We start from the raw sequence: 21,375 nt of genomic DNA on the forward strand, positions 1-21,375 counted from the left end.
TGTTTGTCCACATGTTTTGTTTGAACAAGTCCTCTTCAAGCTCCCCTGAGGCTCTGCTGACAGCCCAGTGTAACTGGACAGAAAGGTAGATCCACTTCCTTCCAGCTATCGTCAGTTAAACCTCAGCAAGTTCACTTTTATTGCCTCAACATCAATTTTGGGTTGTCGTCCTCCTTATGTCATTGCCACAGTTTTGATGACTAAGGGGGAAAACAAACAGTTGGTGTAAAACCACTCATTGGTAAATTACTGCTACTTCTGCTTTGTGTTAATTAACAGTCACTTTGAACAGCCTTGTTCATTTGGTGTAATGAGACAAATGAGAAACACCTTGGTTTGATGCAAACATTCTTTATTAAACGGAACGGTAAAAATGTCGTGTTGATCTACTACAAATGTTTTATTTAAATGACCAATCTACACGTGGAGCTGGAGGCGTGTGCAGCAACTCGTATGTCATGGCGTCCCATAAGTCATGATTACCTTCTCTAGATCAGGAAGGAGGAGGGAAAAACAGGCAAAGTTGTTAAAGTTGAATTCATTCATTCGTCATATGGATTCACACTGTTGAACTAATCTCTTATTACCTGCTGTTGTACGGGAGACCAAGCTCAGAGTAAAGCTCAGGAGTGGTCGGCGTTTTAACTCCAACTCTTCCAGTGGCTGTTCCCATCTGTGTGGATGTTGGAGTAGCATTGAAGCAGCTTTTGTTCATCCCCAAACTGGAGTGATCTAGATTCAAAAGTGCTTGTTTGTGATTATATATATATATATATATATATATATATATATATATAAAATTATATATATTAAAAAAGACGAGTGCCACTCACTGGAAGCGTTGCTCGGTGATTTACATAGATACTGCTGCTTCACTAGAGAGGCTTTCTGTAGCTTAAACTCCTGCTGCTGTTCTCAGGAGTGAACCAAGTAACAAATAAAAACATATTAAATCAAATTAAGTACAACTATGTAATCCTACCTCTGTGAATGAAGTTGAACATTCTCCATGAGGTTAGTTAATTTACTTTGCCTGAGCTGGCCAGTGCTCCATCTCCAGTAGCTGTGTTCCACCATCTTGAAATCACCTGATTGATGACGTCACACGGACCCATTGCCTGTAAACATCTCATTGTTTTCTGTTGGAGTGAAGCATTCAGCCTGTTTGAGATAATTTAGCAGCTTTTTCAGTCAAATTGTCAACATGTGCTCTAAAAAAAAAAAACAGGATAATTTAAAGATGCCGATGTAACCCTCATTTGTTTATCTCTGATTGCAGGGGGCGACAGTTCCAACTCTGCGGTTTGGTAGTGGACAGTGCAGCAGAGAAGAAGAGCTCTCCTCAGGGACCTTTAGTCTCCCTTAAACAGTGCACGGCTAATGCTCTGGTGGCTGAAGTTGGTGAGTAATCACGGACTGTTGAAGACCTGAGAATAGGACTCTCACGTAGGAGTTTACTGTTGGCCAAGTCCCTTAGGAGAGCTCTGCTTCTCTGCTTCATTGTCCACTACGAAACCACCAAGTTGGAATTGTTGCCCCCTGTGGTCACAGATTTTTTTTCGGGTCACAACTGTTTTTATCCTCTTTCGGTAAACAAAAAATGGTAACATCGGCATCTCTAACTTTTCCTGTGTTTTAGAGCAACCAAAAGCAGCACACGCTGTCATTTTGACTGAAAAAGCTGCTAAATGATCTAAAAACAGGCTGAATGCTTCACTCCATTAGAAAACAATGGGATGTGTACAGGCAGTGGGGCCGTGTGACATCATTAATCACATGATTTCAAGATGGAGGAACACAAGTTCTAGGAGTGTAGAGTAGTCCCTTTTTTTTATTAAAAAAAAGGCAATTAAATTTATATGGTGTAATATAATGTGTTTTGTTAGTCATAAAAGTAGTAAATTTCAAAGATTATAGGCCAAATTTGTAAAAACAGTGGAGGAATCCTTTAAGGAGGTAGAGTGTAATTCTCACCTCACGGCTCAGTCGGATGGCAGCATCAGTGAAGGCCTGTCGCTCCCTTTCAAAAGTTTTCCTCTGACAATCAAACTCTGCCCAGTGCATTCGGACACGTTCCCACTCTTCCAGAAAGTAGGAATCAGCCAGCTCAGAGGGAACAGTTTCATTAAGGCTGTCCTGCACAAGGAACACAGAGTGTGTGTAAATCACTTCTCTGAAGAAAACTAGTTATAATGTGTGCGATTGTTTCATAGTTGAACCTGCAGCAGCTGCTGCTGCAACCGAACCAGCTGCTGAGACTCTTTCAGTTCAGTTTCCAGCTGAGCCAGAAGCTTGTCCTGGTCGGTGCTTCCAGTGGTTTGACCTGCAATCAGGGAACAGTTCGTTGTTTTCAAAGGCTTTGCTTTACAAAATAAAACAAACAACTAATGAATGCTTGCTGTTGACATTGAACACATCACACTGTTGCTTTGTTTTGTAAGTCACCATCAGACAAGCACATCCTTTTCTGCACTTCTCTCCAACTGTGAACCACTCCTCCAGTCACATGTTCACCAAGTGCCACCTCAGCTTGATCCAATGATTTCTCATCATTTTGGCAACTTTCACCCGAGTTAAAAAAAGTCTGTGAAAGAAAATACATATATATTTTAACGGTTCTTCTTAGTGTTGATACTGATACACTGCTCTGACTACAACGGCTATGGTACAAGTACTGTAAAGTTTTAGTGTTTTAACAATCACATCTCAAAAGAATTAAATGTTTTTCCCACTACAACAATTTAAAACGAATAATCCAAAAGTAATTTAAACTTTTAAAATGTTGAGTTGATCATAGCTGAAGCACCACGACAGAACAGCCACTATCTATTATTACACTTGTAAAGTTAAATGTGATCCAATTAAAAAGTTCTGCTTCAAGTCGAGGTTCTTAGGAGTGATTCATTTACTGAGAGTGTTCATAGTGTGAGGTGGTAAACACTGATGGACTGGTGACATATTCGAGGTGTGACCTGAAATTATCCCAGTGTAGGCAAAGTGGGCTCCAGTGCCCCGCAAAACTTCCCACAATAAATACAAATTAATGTAGGTTATGGTGTCCACCTCATTTATTTTTAAATTATAATTCACCCAATTAAAAAAAGTAATTATTTATTCTTATCATTCAACTCAAAAAAGAGGACACCAAGCAACAACAGAATAAACCAGGGCTTCTCAACCTTTTTTTTTGCTCAAGTACCCCCTTTCTTTAATTTCTGAATCAAGTACCCCCTCTGACTGCAACATTTTGCTCAGAAAACTATGAAAAAACAGCCAGAGCATAATGATGAGTGATTAACAGGCATTTTAAATATCATTTTGAAAAATAAATACAATGAAACAGTATTTAGCATCTCATGAATAGATGTATTCCTATAGGTTTTATCATTTACGGTCATCTTTCACCTATTGTGGGACTAAAACCGTTTACTATTTTCAGTTGATATTCTCATCAAGATCATTATTATCATTACAATGAATATCATTTTATTAAAAAAAAAAACAAAACCCCATATTTTTAATCCTTTAATTTGTAAATCTTTCACTCTCTCTCAAGTACCCCCTGTAATGCCATTGCGTACCCATAGGGATACACGTACCCCCATTTGAGAAACACTGAGGTAGATACAGTAAGTACTTTATTAATTGAGTGAAAGTACAGTTACTACTTTTAAAAAACTACTCCAATACAAGTAGCAGGAGCTCAGTCAAAATATTTCTTAAAGCTGCAGTATGTATAATCGTGAGACTTGTATGGAATCAACCACACTCCCCCCTCCTCTCTTGACAAGGTGTTTACAGTGACTTTCGCTAAATCTGGCGACTTGTTCTTTCTTCACAATGCCCAAAGCAGCAAGCTTTCTCACCCCGTTTACCCCTTCCCATGTGTGTAATATTATTTAGCAAAACCTGAAATGGTTCCTGACCTGCTCCATGTTGACCCTGAGAGCGTGCAGCAAAGTGGTGAGGCTGTGACGCAGCTTCATTGCTTCTCTGAGCTCCGCCTCTCTGCGCTCCAGCATCAGACGCAGGGCTGCCTCTTCTTTCCTGAGTGTGTGAAAATGAGGAAAAGAGCTGCCAACATCTGGACTTTAAAGCATATATCTGGATAATACCCTAATTTACATACAGTGGTGGGTTAGCAGTTAAAGACGTGGACCAGAAAGCAGTTGTAATCTGATCCTGATCAACACACTCACCGGTGATCAATAATGAGGTCAAAGTGATAGTACTTCATAGGACCCAAAATTACATTTCCATTTTTTTCTCCAAGTTTAACCAGAAGTAGCAAAAGCAGTGACTCTTAAAGGGGCAGTATTATGAAAATATCACTTTCCAATGGTTTTACTACAGTGATATACATTCCTTTAGCCTCATTCAGAGGGCCAAAGTAGATAAAGTTCTGTTGGTGGTCTAAATTTGTAACAAACACTAAATGTTCTTTACAATCCATATTATATATACTTTAGTTTAACTGGGAACAAAAACATTTTATCATGTGGAAAGATTTTAATGAGCATTTTAGAACATTTTTGTAGATAAGTAAATGTAAAGATTCAAAGATTAGAAACATATTTTACCAAAGCCCGAAATGAACAAAGCCATGATTGCACTATTGAAATAAAACTGACATCCAATGGCCATTCTCTCTCTCTCTCTCTCTCTCTTGAATCTTTGAAATATTTTGAAAGGGTTAAAAGAAAATGTCGGATATGATATTGTAAAGTCAGCACTAATAGTGTCAATGATACTACCTTGACTAAACAATGGAATTAATACACTTAAAAATGCAAAATCCAATACAAACACTTCAATTTTCAAACATATCCACAACATTGCACAAAACAGAAAAAAAGACTTTAAATAACTTCATGACCTGTCAAGTAATTTTGTCGATGTAGACCTCAAGAGTTTGGTTGATGGTTCTCTTCTGCTTTTGCCTCCAGGAGGACAATTCAGCACTTCTATGGCTGGAAAGCAACAAATAGAGTATGAAGTGTTTTAGAATTATTCTGATGTAAGTAGCGCTGGGCAATATATCGTGATTTAAGATATATCGAGTTTTCTATTTTGGTATTGAAGAAAATAACAATTTCACCTATATCTATTTTGGTACATATAGTACAGTCAAACAGTGTCCTTTACAATTTTCCCATATTTCGGCTAAATATATATATGTGTCATTGCTTATTTTGTATTAAAATACTTGTTTTTGGAGTTGCTGCTTTCGTTACTTTTCAGAACAGCATGAAAAGCACAGATAGATGAATTTCTGAGTGCGTCCTAACTCAGACCTTCTCCTAAACAAGTCACACTACAGAACTCACTCACATGTGAGGAGAAAAAGCCAAACGTGGTACATATTGTTAATAAATGTGCCAGTGTGGCATTATTCATCAGCAAATTAAACCCAGAATTGTCTTTCTTTTAAGACTTTGAGTTGAAAACATTGAGATTAATATCGTATATCATCATTTGAAAAAGAAATATAGATATGAGTTTTGGTCCATATTGCCCAGCCCTAGATGTATGCAGATGACTGACAAAGCCTCACATGGTCCTTTGACTCTGTGTCTGTCAGTCAGCTGAGACAGACGCTCCTTCAGTCTGTTGCTGTGAAGCTCTCTGTGTCGCAGCTCTGCCTCCTGATGGTTACACTTTAGCTGTAAGCGGGTGCACTGCCAAAAAGGAAGGGTGCAAGTTATAGAGAGTGGAGGTCTTAGGATGATGTTCTCAGTAATGCATGCAACGTACTTTATCTCGCTCACTTTTCAGCATGTCCTGAAGTCTGGCTACATGTTTATCCATCTCTTTCAACTGCTCCTTGAAGACAAAAGGTGAGAATCAGAGTTTTAGGTTTTCAAATGTCAAATTAGGGACAACTGGGAAATTAAGAAAGTGTTGAAAGTATATAGTTAAGTTTATCATTCAAAGATTTTCAGAAATCACTACGTTGTCAATCAATTAAATACCATGTTTTAGCAAAAGAAACCAGAGCGCGAACCTCCAAGTGCCAAATATTCTCATTGCCATATTTTGGCAGTTATCTGGATGAGTGATCCTGATCATGGTACCATGATCATTCACACTTTAAAAGCTTAGAAATAATGTATATCCTCATTAATAATGATACAGTAGGTTGAAATGTATGGGTAGCCCATTTCTTTCAAAAAAAAAAAAAAAATGTGATAAATTGTAACATTCGGATTTGATGCGGATGCAAATGTGGAGTAATTGAGGAACCAAATTTCATAAATATCGATTAATTACGAACTGATATTAGCTTTTGGAATTTAACCAATGACAAGAGATAGTATTTGTTATTTATTTTTTAAACTGATCGATAATCAGTATATTTTTTAGTCATATTATATTGAAGATTTTTACCATGTTAATACAATATTTACAAATTCTTACATTACAGAGAGATGTTCATACATGGTCTTAATGATAGAAAACAATAAAAAACAAATAAAGGTGCAATAACAAAAAACAAACTAGAACAATAGCTTCTTTAGCTTTGGTAATCATTATACAACAGTAGCACAGGGTACTTAGAAATTAGTCAAGTCATCACAAGAGTCCAAGTCCTTAACAAAATATATAAATGGTCCTCAAATCTTCTCAAATGTGTGTTGTTTGGTCTTATTAATATACAGTATGTGATTCTCTCCAGTGGCAGACTAGGCAGCATCTGTTTTAACCACTAGGAGGCGCTGGGTCTAATCACATTGTTACAATCAGTGAACTGAAATCAATAAATGTAGTTTCAGATTTGCTAAGATTAGGTTTTTGTGGATACAAAGACAATAAAAATATTTCAGGTTATATTAAAACAACCTGTTCTGAAATAATCCTCCCAATCAAATCTTTTACTTCTTTCCAAAATAGTTGTATCTGATTACATTCCCTCATGCAGTGTATCAATGTGCCTTCAGAGCCACACTTTATACATGTATCTGGGATGTTTTTATTATATTTGTTTATTTTTACTGGTGTGATGTAAATACGCATTAACCATTTGAATTGTGTCCGTAGCCACCTATTAATAGACATTGTGTGTGTTTTACTGCATGTCATTTCCCAATCCTATTTACTAATACAAGCCTGCAAATCTTCATTCTAATTGAGTAACTTATTGATTGAGTTTTTCATCAAATTGTAAAAGTCTGAGATAATGTCCTACCTTGACTTTTTCTTTACTAACAGTTTTTCTTATTCAGGTTATTTTGATTTGTATTAAAACTTCTCAATTGCAAGTATTTAAAATAATGTTTTATGTCCAAATCAAACTTTGGTTTTTTAGTCCCCCCAAAGACATAAAAACATCTGATTGTGGTAGATAAAAGTTACCCATTATTTTTAGTCCCTTGGATGCCCAAGTTTTAAATAATCAGTATATTGATCTGGATCCCTTCTAGAATGTCTTGGAATTTTCTATTGTGTGGTTCATCTTTGGTAAAAAGATTGTCAAAATCCTTGAAAGAGTAACTAAACCCCAAAACCACTTTTTTTCTGATGAATAAACATATATTTGTGTATGAAGTAGTGCTGTTGATTGATCCTGGTTCAACTCTCAACATTTAAGTATTTCAATTTGGCATATTTTGTTGTAAAAAGTCAGAGTGACTGCCCTCTATTGGTTAAAACCTCGCTATTACAATTGATTTTTGCTATTGGCTGAGAACAAGATCATGTGATGTTTTGGGACCATCTTGTGTCACAAGCACTGTTAGCCCCACCCCTTTTATAAAAACTAGCACCTGTGGGCTCTACAATCTGAATAGAGAGGTATAGTGGGCAGTGTTTGGAATAACAGCGTTTAAAATAACGGCGTTTTTTTTTTTTCCAGTAACGGGGTAATCTAATTACTTTTTACAACGCCGTTATCGTAATAAACTGTTATCCGAAATCGCCCCTGGCTTCATACGCAGCTGTAGTGAGGAGGTGGGTTAAAAACAAGGTGAGCGATTATGATTGGCTAAGGCGTCGTCATGTTTCACGGTAGCCAATCAGAGCCAGTGTTTTTACACCTGTAGCAGCACACGCACCGCTCATACAACCACTACAGATTTGATGGTGATCGTGGAGCAGTCTGATGAAAAGTTGTCATTTTTAAGGTGACGATACAAACACTACTTTAAATTAATTGTGGTCAAAGACGAGAACGTGTATGTGAAGTGTTCATTATGTCCAGGAGTGAAGACTTTGTCCACATCCGTTGTAAGCAACTCAAATTTAATGAAGCACCTCACAACGACACACGTATCTAAAAAAAATCTGAATTCTTTGACATATAGCAACTTCTTTTTTTTTTTTTTTTTTTACAGTAACACAAATAGTTACTTTCTTTGGTAATGAGTTACTTTTATTATAGAGTAATTTAGTTACTAACTCAGTTACTTTTTCGATCAAGTAGTGAGTAACTATAACTAATTACTTTTTTAAAGTAACGTTCCCAACACTGATAGTGAGTAATGAGTAGCTAGTTAGCATAGCATTTTATAGTATTGACTGGGCGTGTCCTAACTGCTCCAGGAGCTCCGCCCATAATCAAGGCAATTTTTTAATTTTCCTCCTAGTGGCAGGTCAGGAGAAAGCAGGGGTTTAGTTACTCTTTAAGTACTTTTAAAATAATACTGCTAACAGACAGAGAGACAAACAAACGTTGGTGAAAGTATTACTTTCTTGGTGAATGTAATAAATATCACAGGAAGTTGTATTCTTTGACAGTGTTGGTTTCACAATCTGCTGTTCCCCAATAACTCATTATTTTTGCAGTGAAATTAATGTATTTAAATGAAACCTATCATTGCAGCATGGGCCTGTCTGATTGTTTTTTTTTAAACTCACCCTTAGAGAGTCGTCTTGGTCTCTACGCTCTGCTTTCTCAGCCCAACAAGAGGCACGGTGATGGGACTCATTCATGCAAAAGTTACTGGAATCTTCATGTAAGCCAACGTCTTTGAAAAAGTTGGAAAAAAAATGAATAAACCAGGCAATAGAATGATATAATTTTTATCTATATTTTACCTGTGTACTCCTGTCCTCTTTCACCTGTCCTCAGCCCAAATCTGGAAGCCATGTCTGAAGTTAAAAAATGGGGAACATCGCAATTCTTGCAACTCTGCTTAAACTTCACAACAGGCAACTTCTTCCTCACTGGGATGAGAATTTGTCCTCAGGTGTTGTCAATTCCACTGATTATCACCTGCAATCATCGCAGAGGTGGATTGAAAGCAGCGTAACAGTTCACAAAGGACATAAACTACCAGGGTAAGGGTTATGGGGAAAGTAGTTCAGAAAGGAAACCACAATGTCTGTAGTTGTGCATATACATATTAAAGTACTTTAAAAACACACCTTTAAAATGGTTTGCACCATTTTCTCAACCTTGATGTTATTGAAGGTCTCTACTTGAAGCTTGACCTGTCCCTGTAGGATGATACTAAAACCAGGACACTATAGGTTACCAGAGAGGTACTGCATGCACAGGCTGTAATATCACCAAGTTTATCATTGTACCGGTTGTTAAAACTACTTTTACATTTTATTCCCGTTTATTGTTGCGCGCACATGCACACTACCAAAAAGTGAATATTTGCTAAAAAGAAATGATTTATTTTTGTTTTCAAAGTGAACGGAGGTAGCACAGCCCTCAGTGAACATTGATTGACAGCTCCAAGCGGAACTGTGCAGCGCTGTGGGGGCGGGGCTGCTGTAACTGGGCGTGTCTTAACTACTCTAGGAGCAATGTCCATCATCAAGGCATCTTTTGAATTTGGCAGATCAGCAAAAACTTTAAAGCATTTGGTTGAAAGTCAAAATAAACAAGAAAGAAAAATTTAAGACAATTCTTTAATATGCCATTTGCAAATAAAAAAAAAAACCTCAAATACTTTAAAAGAAGTACATTCAATTAGTTCCAGTAGCAAATTGAATATATATATATAGCTTATATATATATATATGGCTTATATACAGTATGTTATGATTTGCAGTGCTTTTGGAAACAAATTGCAATTGTACATGGATTGAACCTTTTCTGCTATGAACACATCAGATCATTTCAAAGCCACTCTTGCTTTTGATACTGGTAACAACATGGGACACACACACACACACACGAAGTCCATTAGTGGTTAGGGATAAAAAAAAAAATTAAAAAGGACAATATAAGACAAAATACTGTCATAATTAATCCCAGCCTCTGTACGATGCTAGTGTTTTTTTTACGTGAAGATGCTAAAAGTGATTGAAAACAAGTGTATACTGTTGTGCAACAACAGATATAAATCAATGTTGCCAGCAGGTTGGGCAGGTTCAACTGCATTAAAAGTCAGGTATGTAACACCAGTTAATCCACACTAATCTCTTGGCATTCATTTCTGCCTTTCCAGTGAATTTGAAATTGAACACTGAATAGGATTTTTAAGAGGTGCTTTCCTCCACTTTTTAAAAATATATTTCTTGGTTGTGATAGTCTGTTACCACTTTTTTACAAATGCGAGAGCACAGATTTGTGTACTCAAAATACAGATTACCTATTGATTCAATTAAAGATGCTACGGGTAATTAAATAAAACAACTTTGCTTGTTTATTGTCCCTTGTGCTAATGTATCAACTCTGATTAAAGTATTTCCATAAATGTGACATTGATTGTTCACAACTAAACTGCCTTGATAAATCAAATCGAATTAGTTCAGGAGCATGTTGTATGAGTACAAGTACACATCCTGGTATCGCGTCCGATACCATAATCAGTGCATATAATACGAAGATGGAAAATGTACAGTATGTTCAGATTTTCTCACATTGAAACCTATTTGATGCCCAGATGGTATTTCTATCTCAGGTAGATCTGTTTACATGTGAAAAACAACAAAGGCTTCTGTTGCAATAGACATTTATTTATTTCATATATTATCAAATAATTTGTATAAATTGCATGAACACACATTGATTATAGATGACAAACATTACTACAGATTTGCTTCCACTATTCGACAAGTGTAAGAAGGCCTTAATCAGAGAAATGTATAGAATACAAAGCAACCAACAGTATAAGGCTTTAAATATGGATAAGAAAATGGAGGTGAAAAATGTTTTTTTTTCTGTACCATCATTGTGTACCTTGAACAGCTTTAACTTTATGACACCAATCAGCCACTAATACCAATGGATGAAAGAAGATCTGTGTTTTCATTATATAGGGTTTTAAAAAAAGGCACATCACGATCTTCATTTATGTGTAATTATTTTCCGAATGATATACCTTTACAGTGGTAATTTCCTTCGTGAATCAAGCTAATTAGACACAGACAAAAATGGAGTGAGCAAATTGAATAGAACATGTTTAAAAATAAATACCCAAATTAGCCTAATCTTCAATCAAATGCTTTTAAAAACACTGTTCGGCCATATTTTATTATATCTGATGAGATGGAGGTGATACCATGAGTTTTAGGGCAAAAAAGTGGATCAGTTACTATCCATCCCCTGAAACCCAAAAGTCCTGAGTCCAAGGAGTAGCAGGTCGCTCTTAGATCTACAGTGACATCGTTTAAAAGCGTGGAAAGCCTTTTGATTGGCGAGTTCAGAGATCCTTCATCTTCTCATTTACTGTTGACAAAAAGAGACAAAATGTCAGAACTGCTGGATTTTCCCTCGACCTACGTACAAACTGCAAACAGATTAAAGCCAAAATAAATGTAATTAGAAACAAAGGCTTATCAGGTGACAAATCAAAATGCCTTTAATAAATGGGCCCTTAAGAAATGTAACAAGAATGCAAACTAGAGTCAAGGTTTACTGTTAAATTGAATTTTATTTCCTTTGTTGTATTTATACACTGCAATGAACAAACAGTCTTTTGAAAAGTGCTCAAAGATCAGATGACAACATAACTCTAGGATCACATATATAAACTGTACACTACTTGATGTAAATGAGTATTCATTTAAAAAAAAAAAAACAGACCTCTGGAGTTCCTTTGCAACACAAGAACCTCTATAAAGACCTTGTGTGAACTAAAAGTGACTTGTTCTTCTTAAAGCCTGACTTCCTGAGTTGAAGTAAAGAACACAAAGCAGTGCTTGTTTGCAGTTTATTCATCCAACATTTTATAAGCTTGTGACCAAAACACACGATGACAGATGTCAAAATATAACTAAGTGATTCCTAAAAGACGATAAGAACATTTCAGTTTGGTGTTTGGAGTAAAAACATAATTTTAGATCCTATGCAAACCTCTTTTTTTTACACTATAAATTAAAAAAGAAATCTGAGCAACATAACTTGAATTTTAAAGAAAAAATACAATACGATAATAACAATAGCAATAGCTAAAGAAAACATCTGTTCATTTGTGCCCTTATGCATGTAAAAAAAGCACGCAGTATGACGTTTTTGAGTGTCTACTAATGCCTATTTCCCCCCAAAAGCAGATTAAACGTAGCGTATATACAGGCTAAACAAGAAGGTGACTTTGCTTTGTTCTGTGTAATTAACAACACAGCTTAACCCCACCCACCCCCAGTTCTTAAGTCTCAGAGAAGCAAGTGGATGGCGTACCTCAGAACAAGGAGCAGGATTTTGGGGGTCTGAAGGGATTATCGCTGGAGGGGATGCCCATCAGAAGAGGATCCCTGGTGGCATTTTGCAAGCAGAAGTTTTTCAGATCATCAGCAGCCTGGGACACCTGCAGAGACACAGGACACGTGGCTGTGTGTGACTGTGTGAAAAACAAACATCCCTCAGGAAGGAACAGCTCTAAATGCTTAAACCCACATCGGCCACGTTTACATGAGCGCTATAATTCCCCTTTAATTTAGAATAAAAGTTAAATTCTGAATGAAAAAGGCTATTTTGATTTGAAGTTAAATCCAAATTAGGTGGTTGGTTAATTCAGATTCAGTCAGGGTTGGAGTCAATTATATTTTTAAATTACAATTACATTTACCGGTATTTTTTCCTATTACAATTCAAATTACAAATATAACCACCTCCACCAGCTTGATATCTGCTGCACTGTATATATATATTTATATTTATCCTATTTATCCTTTATTCTCTATCTATCCTTTATTTATCCCTCATCCTTTATATTTATCATTATTATTATTATTATTGTTGCTGGGTTGTTATTTGTTGTTTTGTTTTTATTTCTTTTTGTTGTTTGTTTTGTGCACCAACCACCAAGTCAAATTCCTTGTACTGTCCTTAAAACTGTACATGGCCAATAAAACATTTCTGATTTCTGATTCTAATTTTTCCCATGAAGGTCAATTACAATTACGTTCTCAATTACTAAAGTTCAAATTCAATTAATCATAATTACTGAGCCTTTAATAAATAGCCTCATAAAACTTTACCTTCCTCTTGCGTTAGCTTTCTGTTGTGTCATTTTTGATCCATTTCTTAAATCAGCTGTAAAATACACAAAAAAATATTATCTATCATTCAATTTGTTTTTCATCAGTTTGTTACCTTGTTAGGCTTCCTTATCCATGAAAAATATTGGCATTAATGTTTTTGGTGTGAGTGTCTGAGCATTTTGTCTCTCAGTATAGCCCAAGATGTATTTTTTTTAAATGGTAAAATGATTCTCAAGAGAACTGACAGGTAGTGGGAAAAGTTGATCTGAAATACATTTTAATAATTAACTACGTACTGTATATGTAAGCCACAGAACTGTAACATGGTTCCACAGGTTTGAGTTTAAATCAATTGTAATTGAAATATTTTTTAATATAATTTCTATGACAATTACAAAGTCAATTATCTGAACTCAATTACAATTATATATGTTATACTTGTAATTAATTATCAAATACCATTATAACTGACCCCAACCTCACAGCTGGCTTTGAAAGTACGGTCGTCTGCCTACCTTTATGGCTACTCTATCTCCCTTTTTTCTTTTTTTAAAAAAAAAAAAAAACAATGTTTGAGTTGATGTATGTACGTTTCTACATGTTTAAAATCAATGAATAATACTCTATCTCCCTTCTTCTCCTGCTCAGCTGACCAAAGTGAAACAGTACGATATCATCAAACATGGTGAATACAACTTTCTAATAGGGATGTGAATCTTTGGGTGTCACACGATTCGATTACGATTCTTAGGGTCACGATTCAATTCAAAATCGATTCTCGATCCAAACGACTGTTGATTCAAAAACTGATACAATGCATAGTGTGTTAAGGCAAATTATGGCATCAAAACAATACAGTTTGTATCAGATAATTTTAAATAAACGGATTCCAATGACGTAATCACACAAAGGCAAACTTAAGTCAAAAGGTAACACCCAAGCACCCTCCCCTTGAGGGTTGGGTGCTTGGGTGTGGGTGGGTGGGGGGGCGAGATGCTGGTGGGGGGCCTTGGGGTTGGGGTCGGTGGCGGGATGCGCTGGGTGCTCGGCTGCTTGGGGCTTCCTCGGATGTGTGTGTGGGGGGCGGTGGCTGCCTCTTGGCCTGGGATCTTGGGGGCGCCTGGGGGGGTGGCCTGGGGCTACCTGGCCCCCACTCTTTCTGCTGGCCTGGCTGCATCTGCGGGCCCGAGGCAGTTCCTGGGTTTGCGGTAAAGGTTTTTGCACATATACTGGTATCCCATGCACTGGCACGCCTTGGGATGTGGGATAAAACTCATACTGTGCTTAACTTTAGACACTCCCAATCCCAAATACCTGCTTTAGGTACTACCACTCACTCATTCCCCCTGTCCACAGCCACCACCATTATAGCTAAGCTTCACACTTATCACTATACTGGCTTGATTACACAACATAATAAGCACAATATATTCTACAACTTCACATCTCACCCTCACTGTATAACAATCTATTCTTCCCCACCCTTTTTATTTCCTATCTTGAGTCTCACCTCCCTGCTCCCTTTCCCCTCCCCCTCCACTTAGGTGCAACACCGCTTTTTATATCCTCCCTATAATAAAAGATTTCTTACCCTTCCTTAGGGAGGGCTGATGATGGTCACAATTAAGCAATAAAATAAATCAATTTATTTTATTGCAATAACAAAACATGCATTGTTGTCTCATAATGATTGCACTTCTTGTAGTGTTGACCTTTGACAGCATGTGCAGACAAGGAAAAAAAAAAAAAAAAAAATTGAATTGACACACCTTTTTGACTTAAAACATTTAACTTAATTAGGGTTGATTTTAGAACACTTAGTACTGAGGTGTCAAAATCATTTTAAGTTTAGGGGCCAAATACAGACCAGTTTGATCTTAAGTGGATATATAAATGATTAAGTATATGAGTGTATCAATCTCTGCAGGAACTTCACTTAAATGTCCCTGATTTTAGAAATTTGGGGAAATTGAGAGTTCTTTCAACAATTAGAGATTAAAAAAAGACTGCCTTCATGTAATTTGGAGGGCTTGAGATATCTACAACAGAATTGGTTTGTTAACTTACAAAATGTTTTTTTTCTGCCACTTTTTACTTTCTCGAGTGGGACGAATTTCATGCTTTAAAGGGCCGGATTTCGTCCCCCGGCCATGACTTTGACACAACTGGTTTAGTAGGTCGGTAATATGAGGAATGCTTGGTTTAACCCATTATTTCATAACATTATTAAGTTATTACACGATTGTTTTCACATGATCAAAACAGTTGACTTGCCGTGCTGTGTGAGTACCAGTGCTCTGTGTATAGCCAACAAAGCAGTCATACAGTTGTATGCAAAACTTCAGGGAATGCTGTGGAAATCTAACAACAGACTGTTACTCTGGAGTCAAACGCCTCACAATTTACATGGAGGATAAACTGGCCATCACTTTAACTTTGCACTGGGAAGAAGAACTTTCAAGTCAGCAACTTACACATGTATGATGTATTTTAAGGGCATGAAAAACAACCAGTAACATTTTGTATTATGTGTATTATTAGAGAAAATCTAACAACTTAACATCATTAACTAAAATGACAAAGCTTTTTGTGTTTACAAAGATGTCTTTCTTGGTTTACTCCACATTTCCAGTAATAGTCACTATGACTGCATGTCTTTCACCTGTTGCATTGTAACCTTATTGACATTACTCAGTCCCTGCAGGATTTTGCGGCCAGTTTCTGTGATTGTTGCGGCCTAAAACGCCTGATTTTACAGCAGCTTTTTAAAAATAAATCCGGCACAAGTTGCAGCTTTTTTATTTTCTATAACTTTAACCAAAGTAGTCAAGTTGGCAAAAAACCTGATTGCCTTGGAATTATTTCATAACAATACAGAAAAGAGCTCAGATTCACAATAACTTAACAAGATATGGATTATTTCCATCACAGAGAATATTATAAATAACCAGTTTGTTTAAGTTTTTGAAACAAAAACAAAAAAACCTAAAAAAAAAAAAAAAAAAAGAAGACAGTCATTAACATCCCCCGCCAGAATGATTGTCCTTATAACTCCCAACCTTTTCCTAAATCTCCTAAGTCTAAGAACTTAGATGTATATATAAGAAATTGTCACATCACATATGAAATTACTATCTTACATCAGAATATAAAATTTAACTTTGAAGATACCTCGAAAAGAGTAAAAAAAATGGAACAAGGGCAATAACTCCGGAAAAAAAGCGCTTCTCATTTTCGAACTCCATCAAGGTATTGATACTCTGAAGCCTCACACTGAATTTGGTTATCCTATCTTAAACAGTTCCTGAGAAAAGCTGTCCCATTTAACTAAGCTCAAACCTATATCCTTCCAGACTTTGTGGAGGGGATAATAAATGTCTCTTTTCCTGTGAGAATCTAATCAATGCACTCATGACTTTTGCTACAAACACTTTTGCTGTAGAAGAGTCTCAATTGTTCTGCAATTTGTAAATTTGTGTGTGGAGATAACCACCACGGGGCACAAGCAACAATATCATAATTTGCAGGCTATAAAGCACACTCTTTTATTGGCTGCGTTACAATAATTTAGCAATTTTCTAAGAAAAATCCACACAAATGCCGCAGCCTGACATAGGCCGCACCCTATTGGCTGATGAGGGTGACCTTCAGACAACTCGGCCAATCAGAACGGGCAGGTAGGCGGGCTGCTGTACTCAAGTTAAGTTTAACAGAAATTTCCGTGTTTAAACTGATAAGTTTCCTTTACTACATGAAGTCACCTCCTCACTGCCCTACGTCTACATATCAGTCCATTTACAGCTTTTTATGGTCACTTTTTACTGGAACCAGACTGATACACCGCTTCGTCTGCTCTACTTACCGTGAACTACCATGGAGCAATCACAGCGAGTCTGACTCTGAGTCAGAATATGGACGAGATTGCTTCTGAACAAATCCAATGTGGTGATTTGGCAACTTCATGCTGTTATGCTACTATTACAAACTGGCTGACTGTTACTGTAGACGGAGCGGCGATCAGAACATCCTGGATACAACCTGTATCCAGGATGTTCTGATCTCCGCTCCGTCTGTCCATCCTCCTCACGGAAGCGTCTCCATCAGCCTCAGAGTCCAGAGCACCGATCAATCATGAACAGAAGAGGTTGTATAGGGTGGTCAAATAAACTTAAATGCATTGCTATTTATTTACAGCAACATCTGTTTTCAAATTATTATTATTATTATTTACCTTTATTTTTCCAGGTTGGTCACTGAGAACCAGTTTTTATTTGTGGTGATGACGTGGCCCAGAGGCTGCATCAGGGAAAATAATTAAGTTTTGGCGTAAACAAACGTTTCTAAAGGAATTACTGGTTGTTTACCAGAATTCGGAATAAGACCATTAGTTGTCCTTATTTGACCACATCATCACCAACGAGCGCTGGATTAAAAAACATCCAATACTTTACAGTGTAAACCAACCAGCATTTAGCTATTCTTAACTTGAGTCTATTTGTATGGTATAAGGGCAGAAACATGGGAAGGGGCATGTTTTGATTTAAGACAAAAAGAAAAAAAAAAAAAAAAGACTGAACCCTAACCATGGAAAAACTTTAAACTTGATCAAATTTTCTACTTAAATACAAAAAGTATATAAAATACTGGAAAACACCAAATAAAACTTAAATTCAAACAAAAACAACCCAAAACATTATTTTAACTTAGTTCTGCACCAATTTACACAGCTACAAGCATAAAACTGCTTTTTAAGACAGAATCTGAGGCCTTTTTATTCCAGCCTTTAGTCCGTGCCTCGTAGGTACACATTCACAGTCAGCAAGCCACCTCAAGTACAACCGTTTCAGGGGTAACTTATGGTTTACAAAATAAAAGTCCGTTGGAGCAACGTTATTAGAATGTTACATTCGAACAAAATCTCATCAGAGCTACAGAAGATAGGATCATTTAAATTAGGTTAATTTAAACTAAGTTGATCAAAACGTAATCAACAAACCTGCTCAGATTCAGTAATTCATTGATCCCTGAGAGGAAATATTGGTGACATTAATGCTGTTCTCATACATCTTTATGACACAAATAACTAAAAACAAGCAGTCAGAATAATTCATGTCACCACAACTTATAGCTACCTTTTAATTGTATCTTACTTTATTTATGACATACATTTTTGTTTAATTATGAGTTATTTTTAATTTTCATTTATTAGTATTTATTTTGTTTCCTCACAGGAGTAAAAAAAAAAAAAAACAATATTTTCTTTAAAAAATTATAAATATTTCTAAAAAAACGGAATTAAAAAAATTCAAGTGGAAAACACAGAATGGGGGGGGGGGGGGGGGGGCTAGAGTAGCTGCACATTTGTCTCAGCAATTACAGTCATAGGTGTGATTTATCAATTCATTGTATTCTTCTATCTATCCACCTTTTATTGAAAAACCCAAATTTCACAAGTATTGTGAGAGCTGATATTGTAGGTTTTATATGCTTTGAAGCTGATTTAATTGTGCACAGCAAAATGTTTAGTCTGGGATTTGTGCTGCTCATTTAAGTTTTGTTTGGAAGTCTTTATTTTTACTGAATAAGGTTACATCAGATTGAATTAGCCGAACAAGCTAATATTTGAGGGTTTTCTTTTACATTTATTTATTCATTTAATAATTTGATTACTGTTGGATTTGGTGATTTGATATAAATAAAGATAATATCGATACATTTCTTTGGTTACTTTAATTAATGGATACAGACACAGACCTTCTTTAAAAGTATGAAAAAGCCACAAAGTGAGGAAATGAAAAAAAAATGATGCATAAATTTCTTTATTTTGATTAATCGAATCGTAGCACCCTGAATCGAAATCGAATTGTGAGGTCCCTTAGATGTTACACCCCTAAAAGTAAGGTTAAAAAAAAAAAAAAAAAAACTACTTTAGCTTTACTTCACTACTTTTGGCCCTCAAAAAGTTATAAATTTAAAAATGTTCTGTGCCAGCGGCGCTCACACCACGCCCCCTACTTGCTGTGAAAAATTCCTGGTGAGAACCCTGCATATAATATTAATTGATGTATGTAATGTTGAAAATGTCATGAATATAAGTTTTCAAAACTGAATGAAAAATGAGACCGGGAGATAATAAGTGCTACTTCATTCCACTCCCTTTCAATCAGTGTCTCATTTAATGTTATCTACAATATTTGTTTTAATATATATCATGTCATTAGCCATGTAGGCTAGAAATGGAAAAGTGCATGTGCACATTCTACTAAAGCTTTTTCTGTTTGTAATAAATTGCTCGAAATAAATCAATACTAAATATGTCGAATGCCACAGCACACCTTCTCTATTTCAAGGATTTCATTTTTGTTTTGTACAAAAAAAACAAAAAACAAATAACTTTTAGGTTGACAAATAATCATGATTTCAATTGACTAAAACAATCGTGATTATTATTTTCTCTAATTTCTCGCACACTCAATCTTTTCATACAATCTAATGTGAACGCACTACATGCTCATTTTGACATCAAACTTAGTAGTAGTAGTAGTAGTAGTTAGGATGCCATTTCAGGTACGGCCTCTGTCTCAGAGGATCTGCTGTTGTCACTTTATGGCAGATGCCACAGCACACCTTCAAAGGTACAGAACAGACGACCCGCACAACATTAGTCATGTGTTCATACGCAATGACTGAATGATTCATTATTAGCACCTACAGTGATCCTTGTGTTGGTGAATCTCAGACTAAGTAACAGAAAAAGACACTTTTGCTAACTTTACACACCGTCTCGCTGCTTTTGGGCGACATTAGCCGACTTTGTTTACTTTGGCAAACTGACCGTGAAACGCGGAGGAAAGCCGTTCGCTGAGCAAACACGGTGTTGTAGCAGGACACACACAGCAGTGAATTAGTGTGTATGTCTGTGTGTCACTTTGTAAAGTCCACTCTGACTCTGACTGTGACTCTGACGGGAACACGGTGAGTCTCCGCCATTCAACAGGCGGCTCCGCTGCTTTCCTACCTTGATCCTCCGGACACTGGCCTCCAACCGCAGCTGCTTCACCGCCCTCTGAGCGATTATTAAGTTGTTGCTGGCATTGTTGTTGGACATGACGGCGGCCTAAATTACACCGAGGAATGTTCTGTTGAGAAAAACAGCCACGACACGGCAGAAATGATTAACCCCTACCCTGCAGCTCAACGACTGACTGGGAGTCAACGCTCACCCCCCAAGTGTGTCCCGCCCCTTATCAGGCACTACGCGTTTTGATTGGATAAATCATACGTCCAACGTCGAGTGAGCCCAAAGCCACGCCCCCTGTGAACACAGGGTCTTTATTGTGTTTCCTAGAGAGCAGAGCTGGAGGGTTCCCAAACAGGGGTACGTGTACCCCTAGGGGTACAGGAGCACGTTGGCGGGGGGAACTAAGATTGATAAATTAATTAAAAAATATTCGGGAAATGTTCCCAGTTTTTTTCGAGGCTATTTTTTGGACAAATTCACCACAAACTAACACTACTATCACTCAATAAAAGACAATATTTTTTTTGTAATTTGTTGAAACATGATTATTTTATACTGTAGAGAAAAGGCACAGAGCCTTAGACATGACATGGTAAAAAAAAATAAAAAATACTAATTCGTGGCCAAAAAAAGTATAACGTGTGCACAAAATATATTTACTGTATTTCCATTCCAATTTTTTACCATGTCATGTCTGGGTCTCCATAAAAGGGGGTACTTGAGCCAAAAAAGGTTTGAGAACCACTGCTAGTATGGGGGACCAAACCTGCCAAAATTGAAAATAAATAGATAAATGAAAGTAAAAATAGATATTGAAAAAAAAAAGTGAAAAATAAAACACAAATACATAAATGGAAATAACTATATAAATACACTAATACAAAAATGTAAAATTAAAGACAAAAATTTTAACATTTAATTTGAAAATTAAATATTGATAAAAAATAAAAGTGGAAACAAATATCAATATATAAATA

General features: G+C 36.4%; 2 protein-coding genes across 2 annotated transcripts; both read right to left on the reverse strand.

Moving 5' to 3' along the window:
* Positions 1-335: 335 nt before the first annotated feature.
* Positions 336-9,145, reverse strand: LOC114469350 (afadin- and alpha-actinin-binding protein). Its single transcript, XM_028456787.1, has 11 exons — positions 9,034-9,145; positions 8,854-8,963; positions 5,755-5,823; positions 5,555-5,678; positions 3,927-4,970; positions 2,446-2,584; positions 2,220-2,323; positions 1,975-2,136; positions 834-909; positions 588-732; positions 336-488 (listed from the first exon to the last, which is right to left on the reverse strand). The coding sequence occupies exons 5-11, from the start codon at positions 4,020-4,022 to the stop codon at positions 401-403; spliced, it is 810 nt and encodes a 269-aa protein (XP_028312588.1). The 5' UTR covers positions 4,023-4,970; positions 5,555-5,678; positions 5,755-5,823; positions 8,854-8,963; positions 9,034-9,145; the 3' UTR covers positions 336-400.
* A 1,745-nt stretch (positions 9,146-10,890) lies between these two features.
* Positions 10,891-20,607, reverse strand: LOC114469771 (guanine nucleotide-binding protein G(I)/G(S)/G(O) subunit gamma-5). Its single transcript, XM_028457575.1, has 3 exons — positions 20,396-20,607; positions 12,575-12,701; positions 10,891-11,623 (listed from the first exon to the last, which is right to left on the reverse strand). Exons 1-2 carry the CDS (start codon positions 20,483-20,485, stop codon positions 12,576-12,578), a joined length of 216 nt encoding a protein of 71 aa, XP_028313376.1. The 5' UTR covers positions 20,486-20,607; the 3' UTR covers positions 10,891-11,623; position 12,575.
* Between the last annotated feature and the right edge of the window lie 768 nt (positions 20,608-21,375).

The sequence above is a fragment of the Gouania willdenowi genome, chromosome 1, assembly GCF_900634775.1.
Source record: "Gouania willdenowi chromosome 1, fGouWil2.1, whole genome shotgun sequence".
Classification (NCBI taxonomy): Eukaryota; Metazoa; Chordata; class Actinopteri; order Blenniiformes; family Gobiesocidae; genus Gouania; species Gouania willdenowi.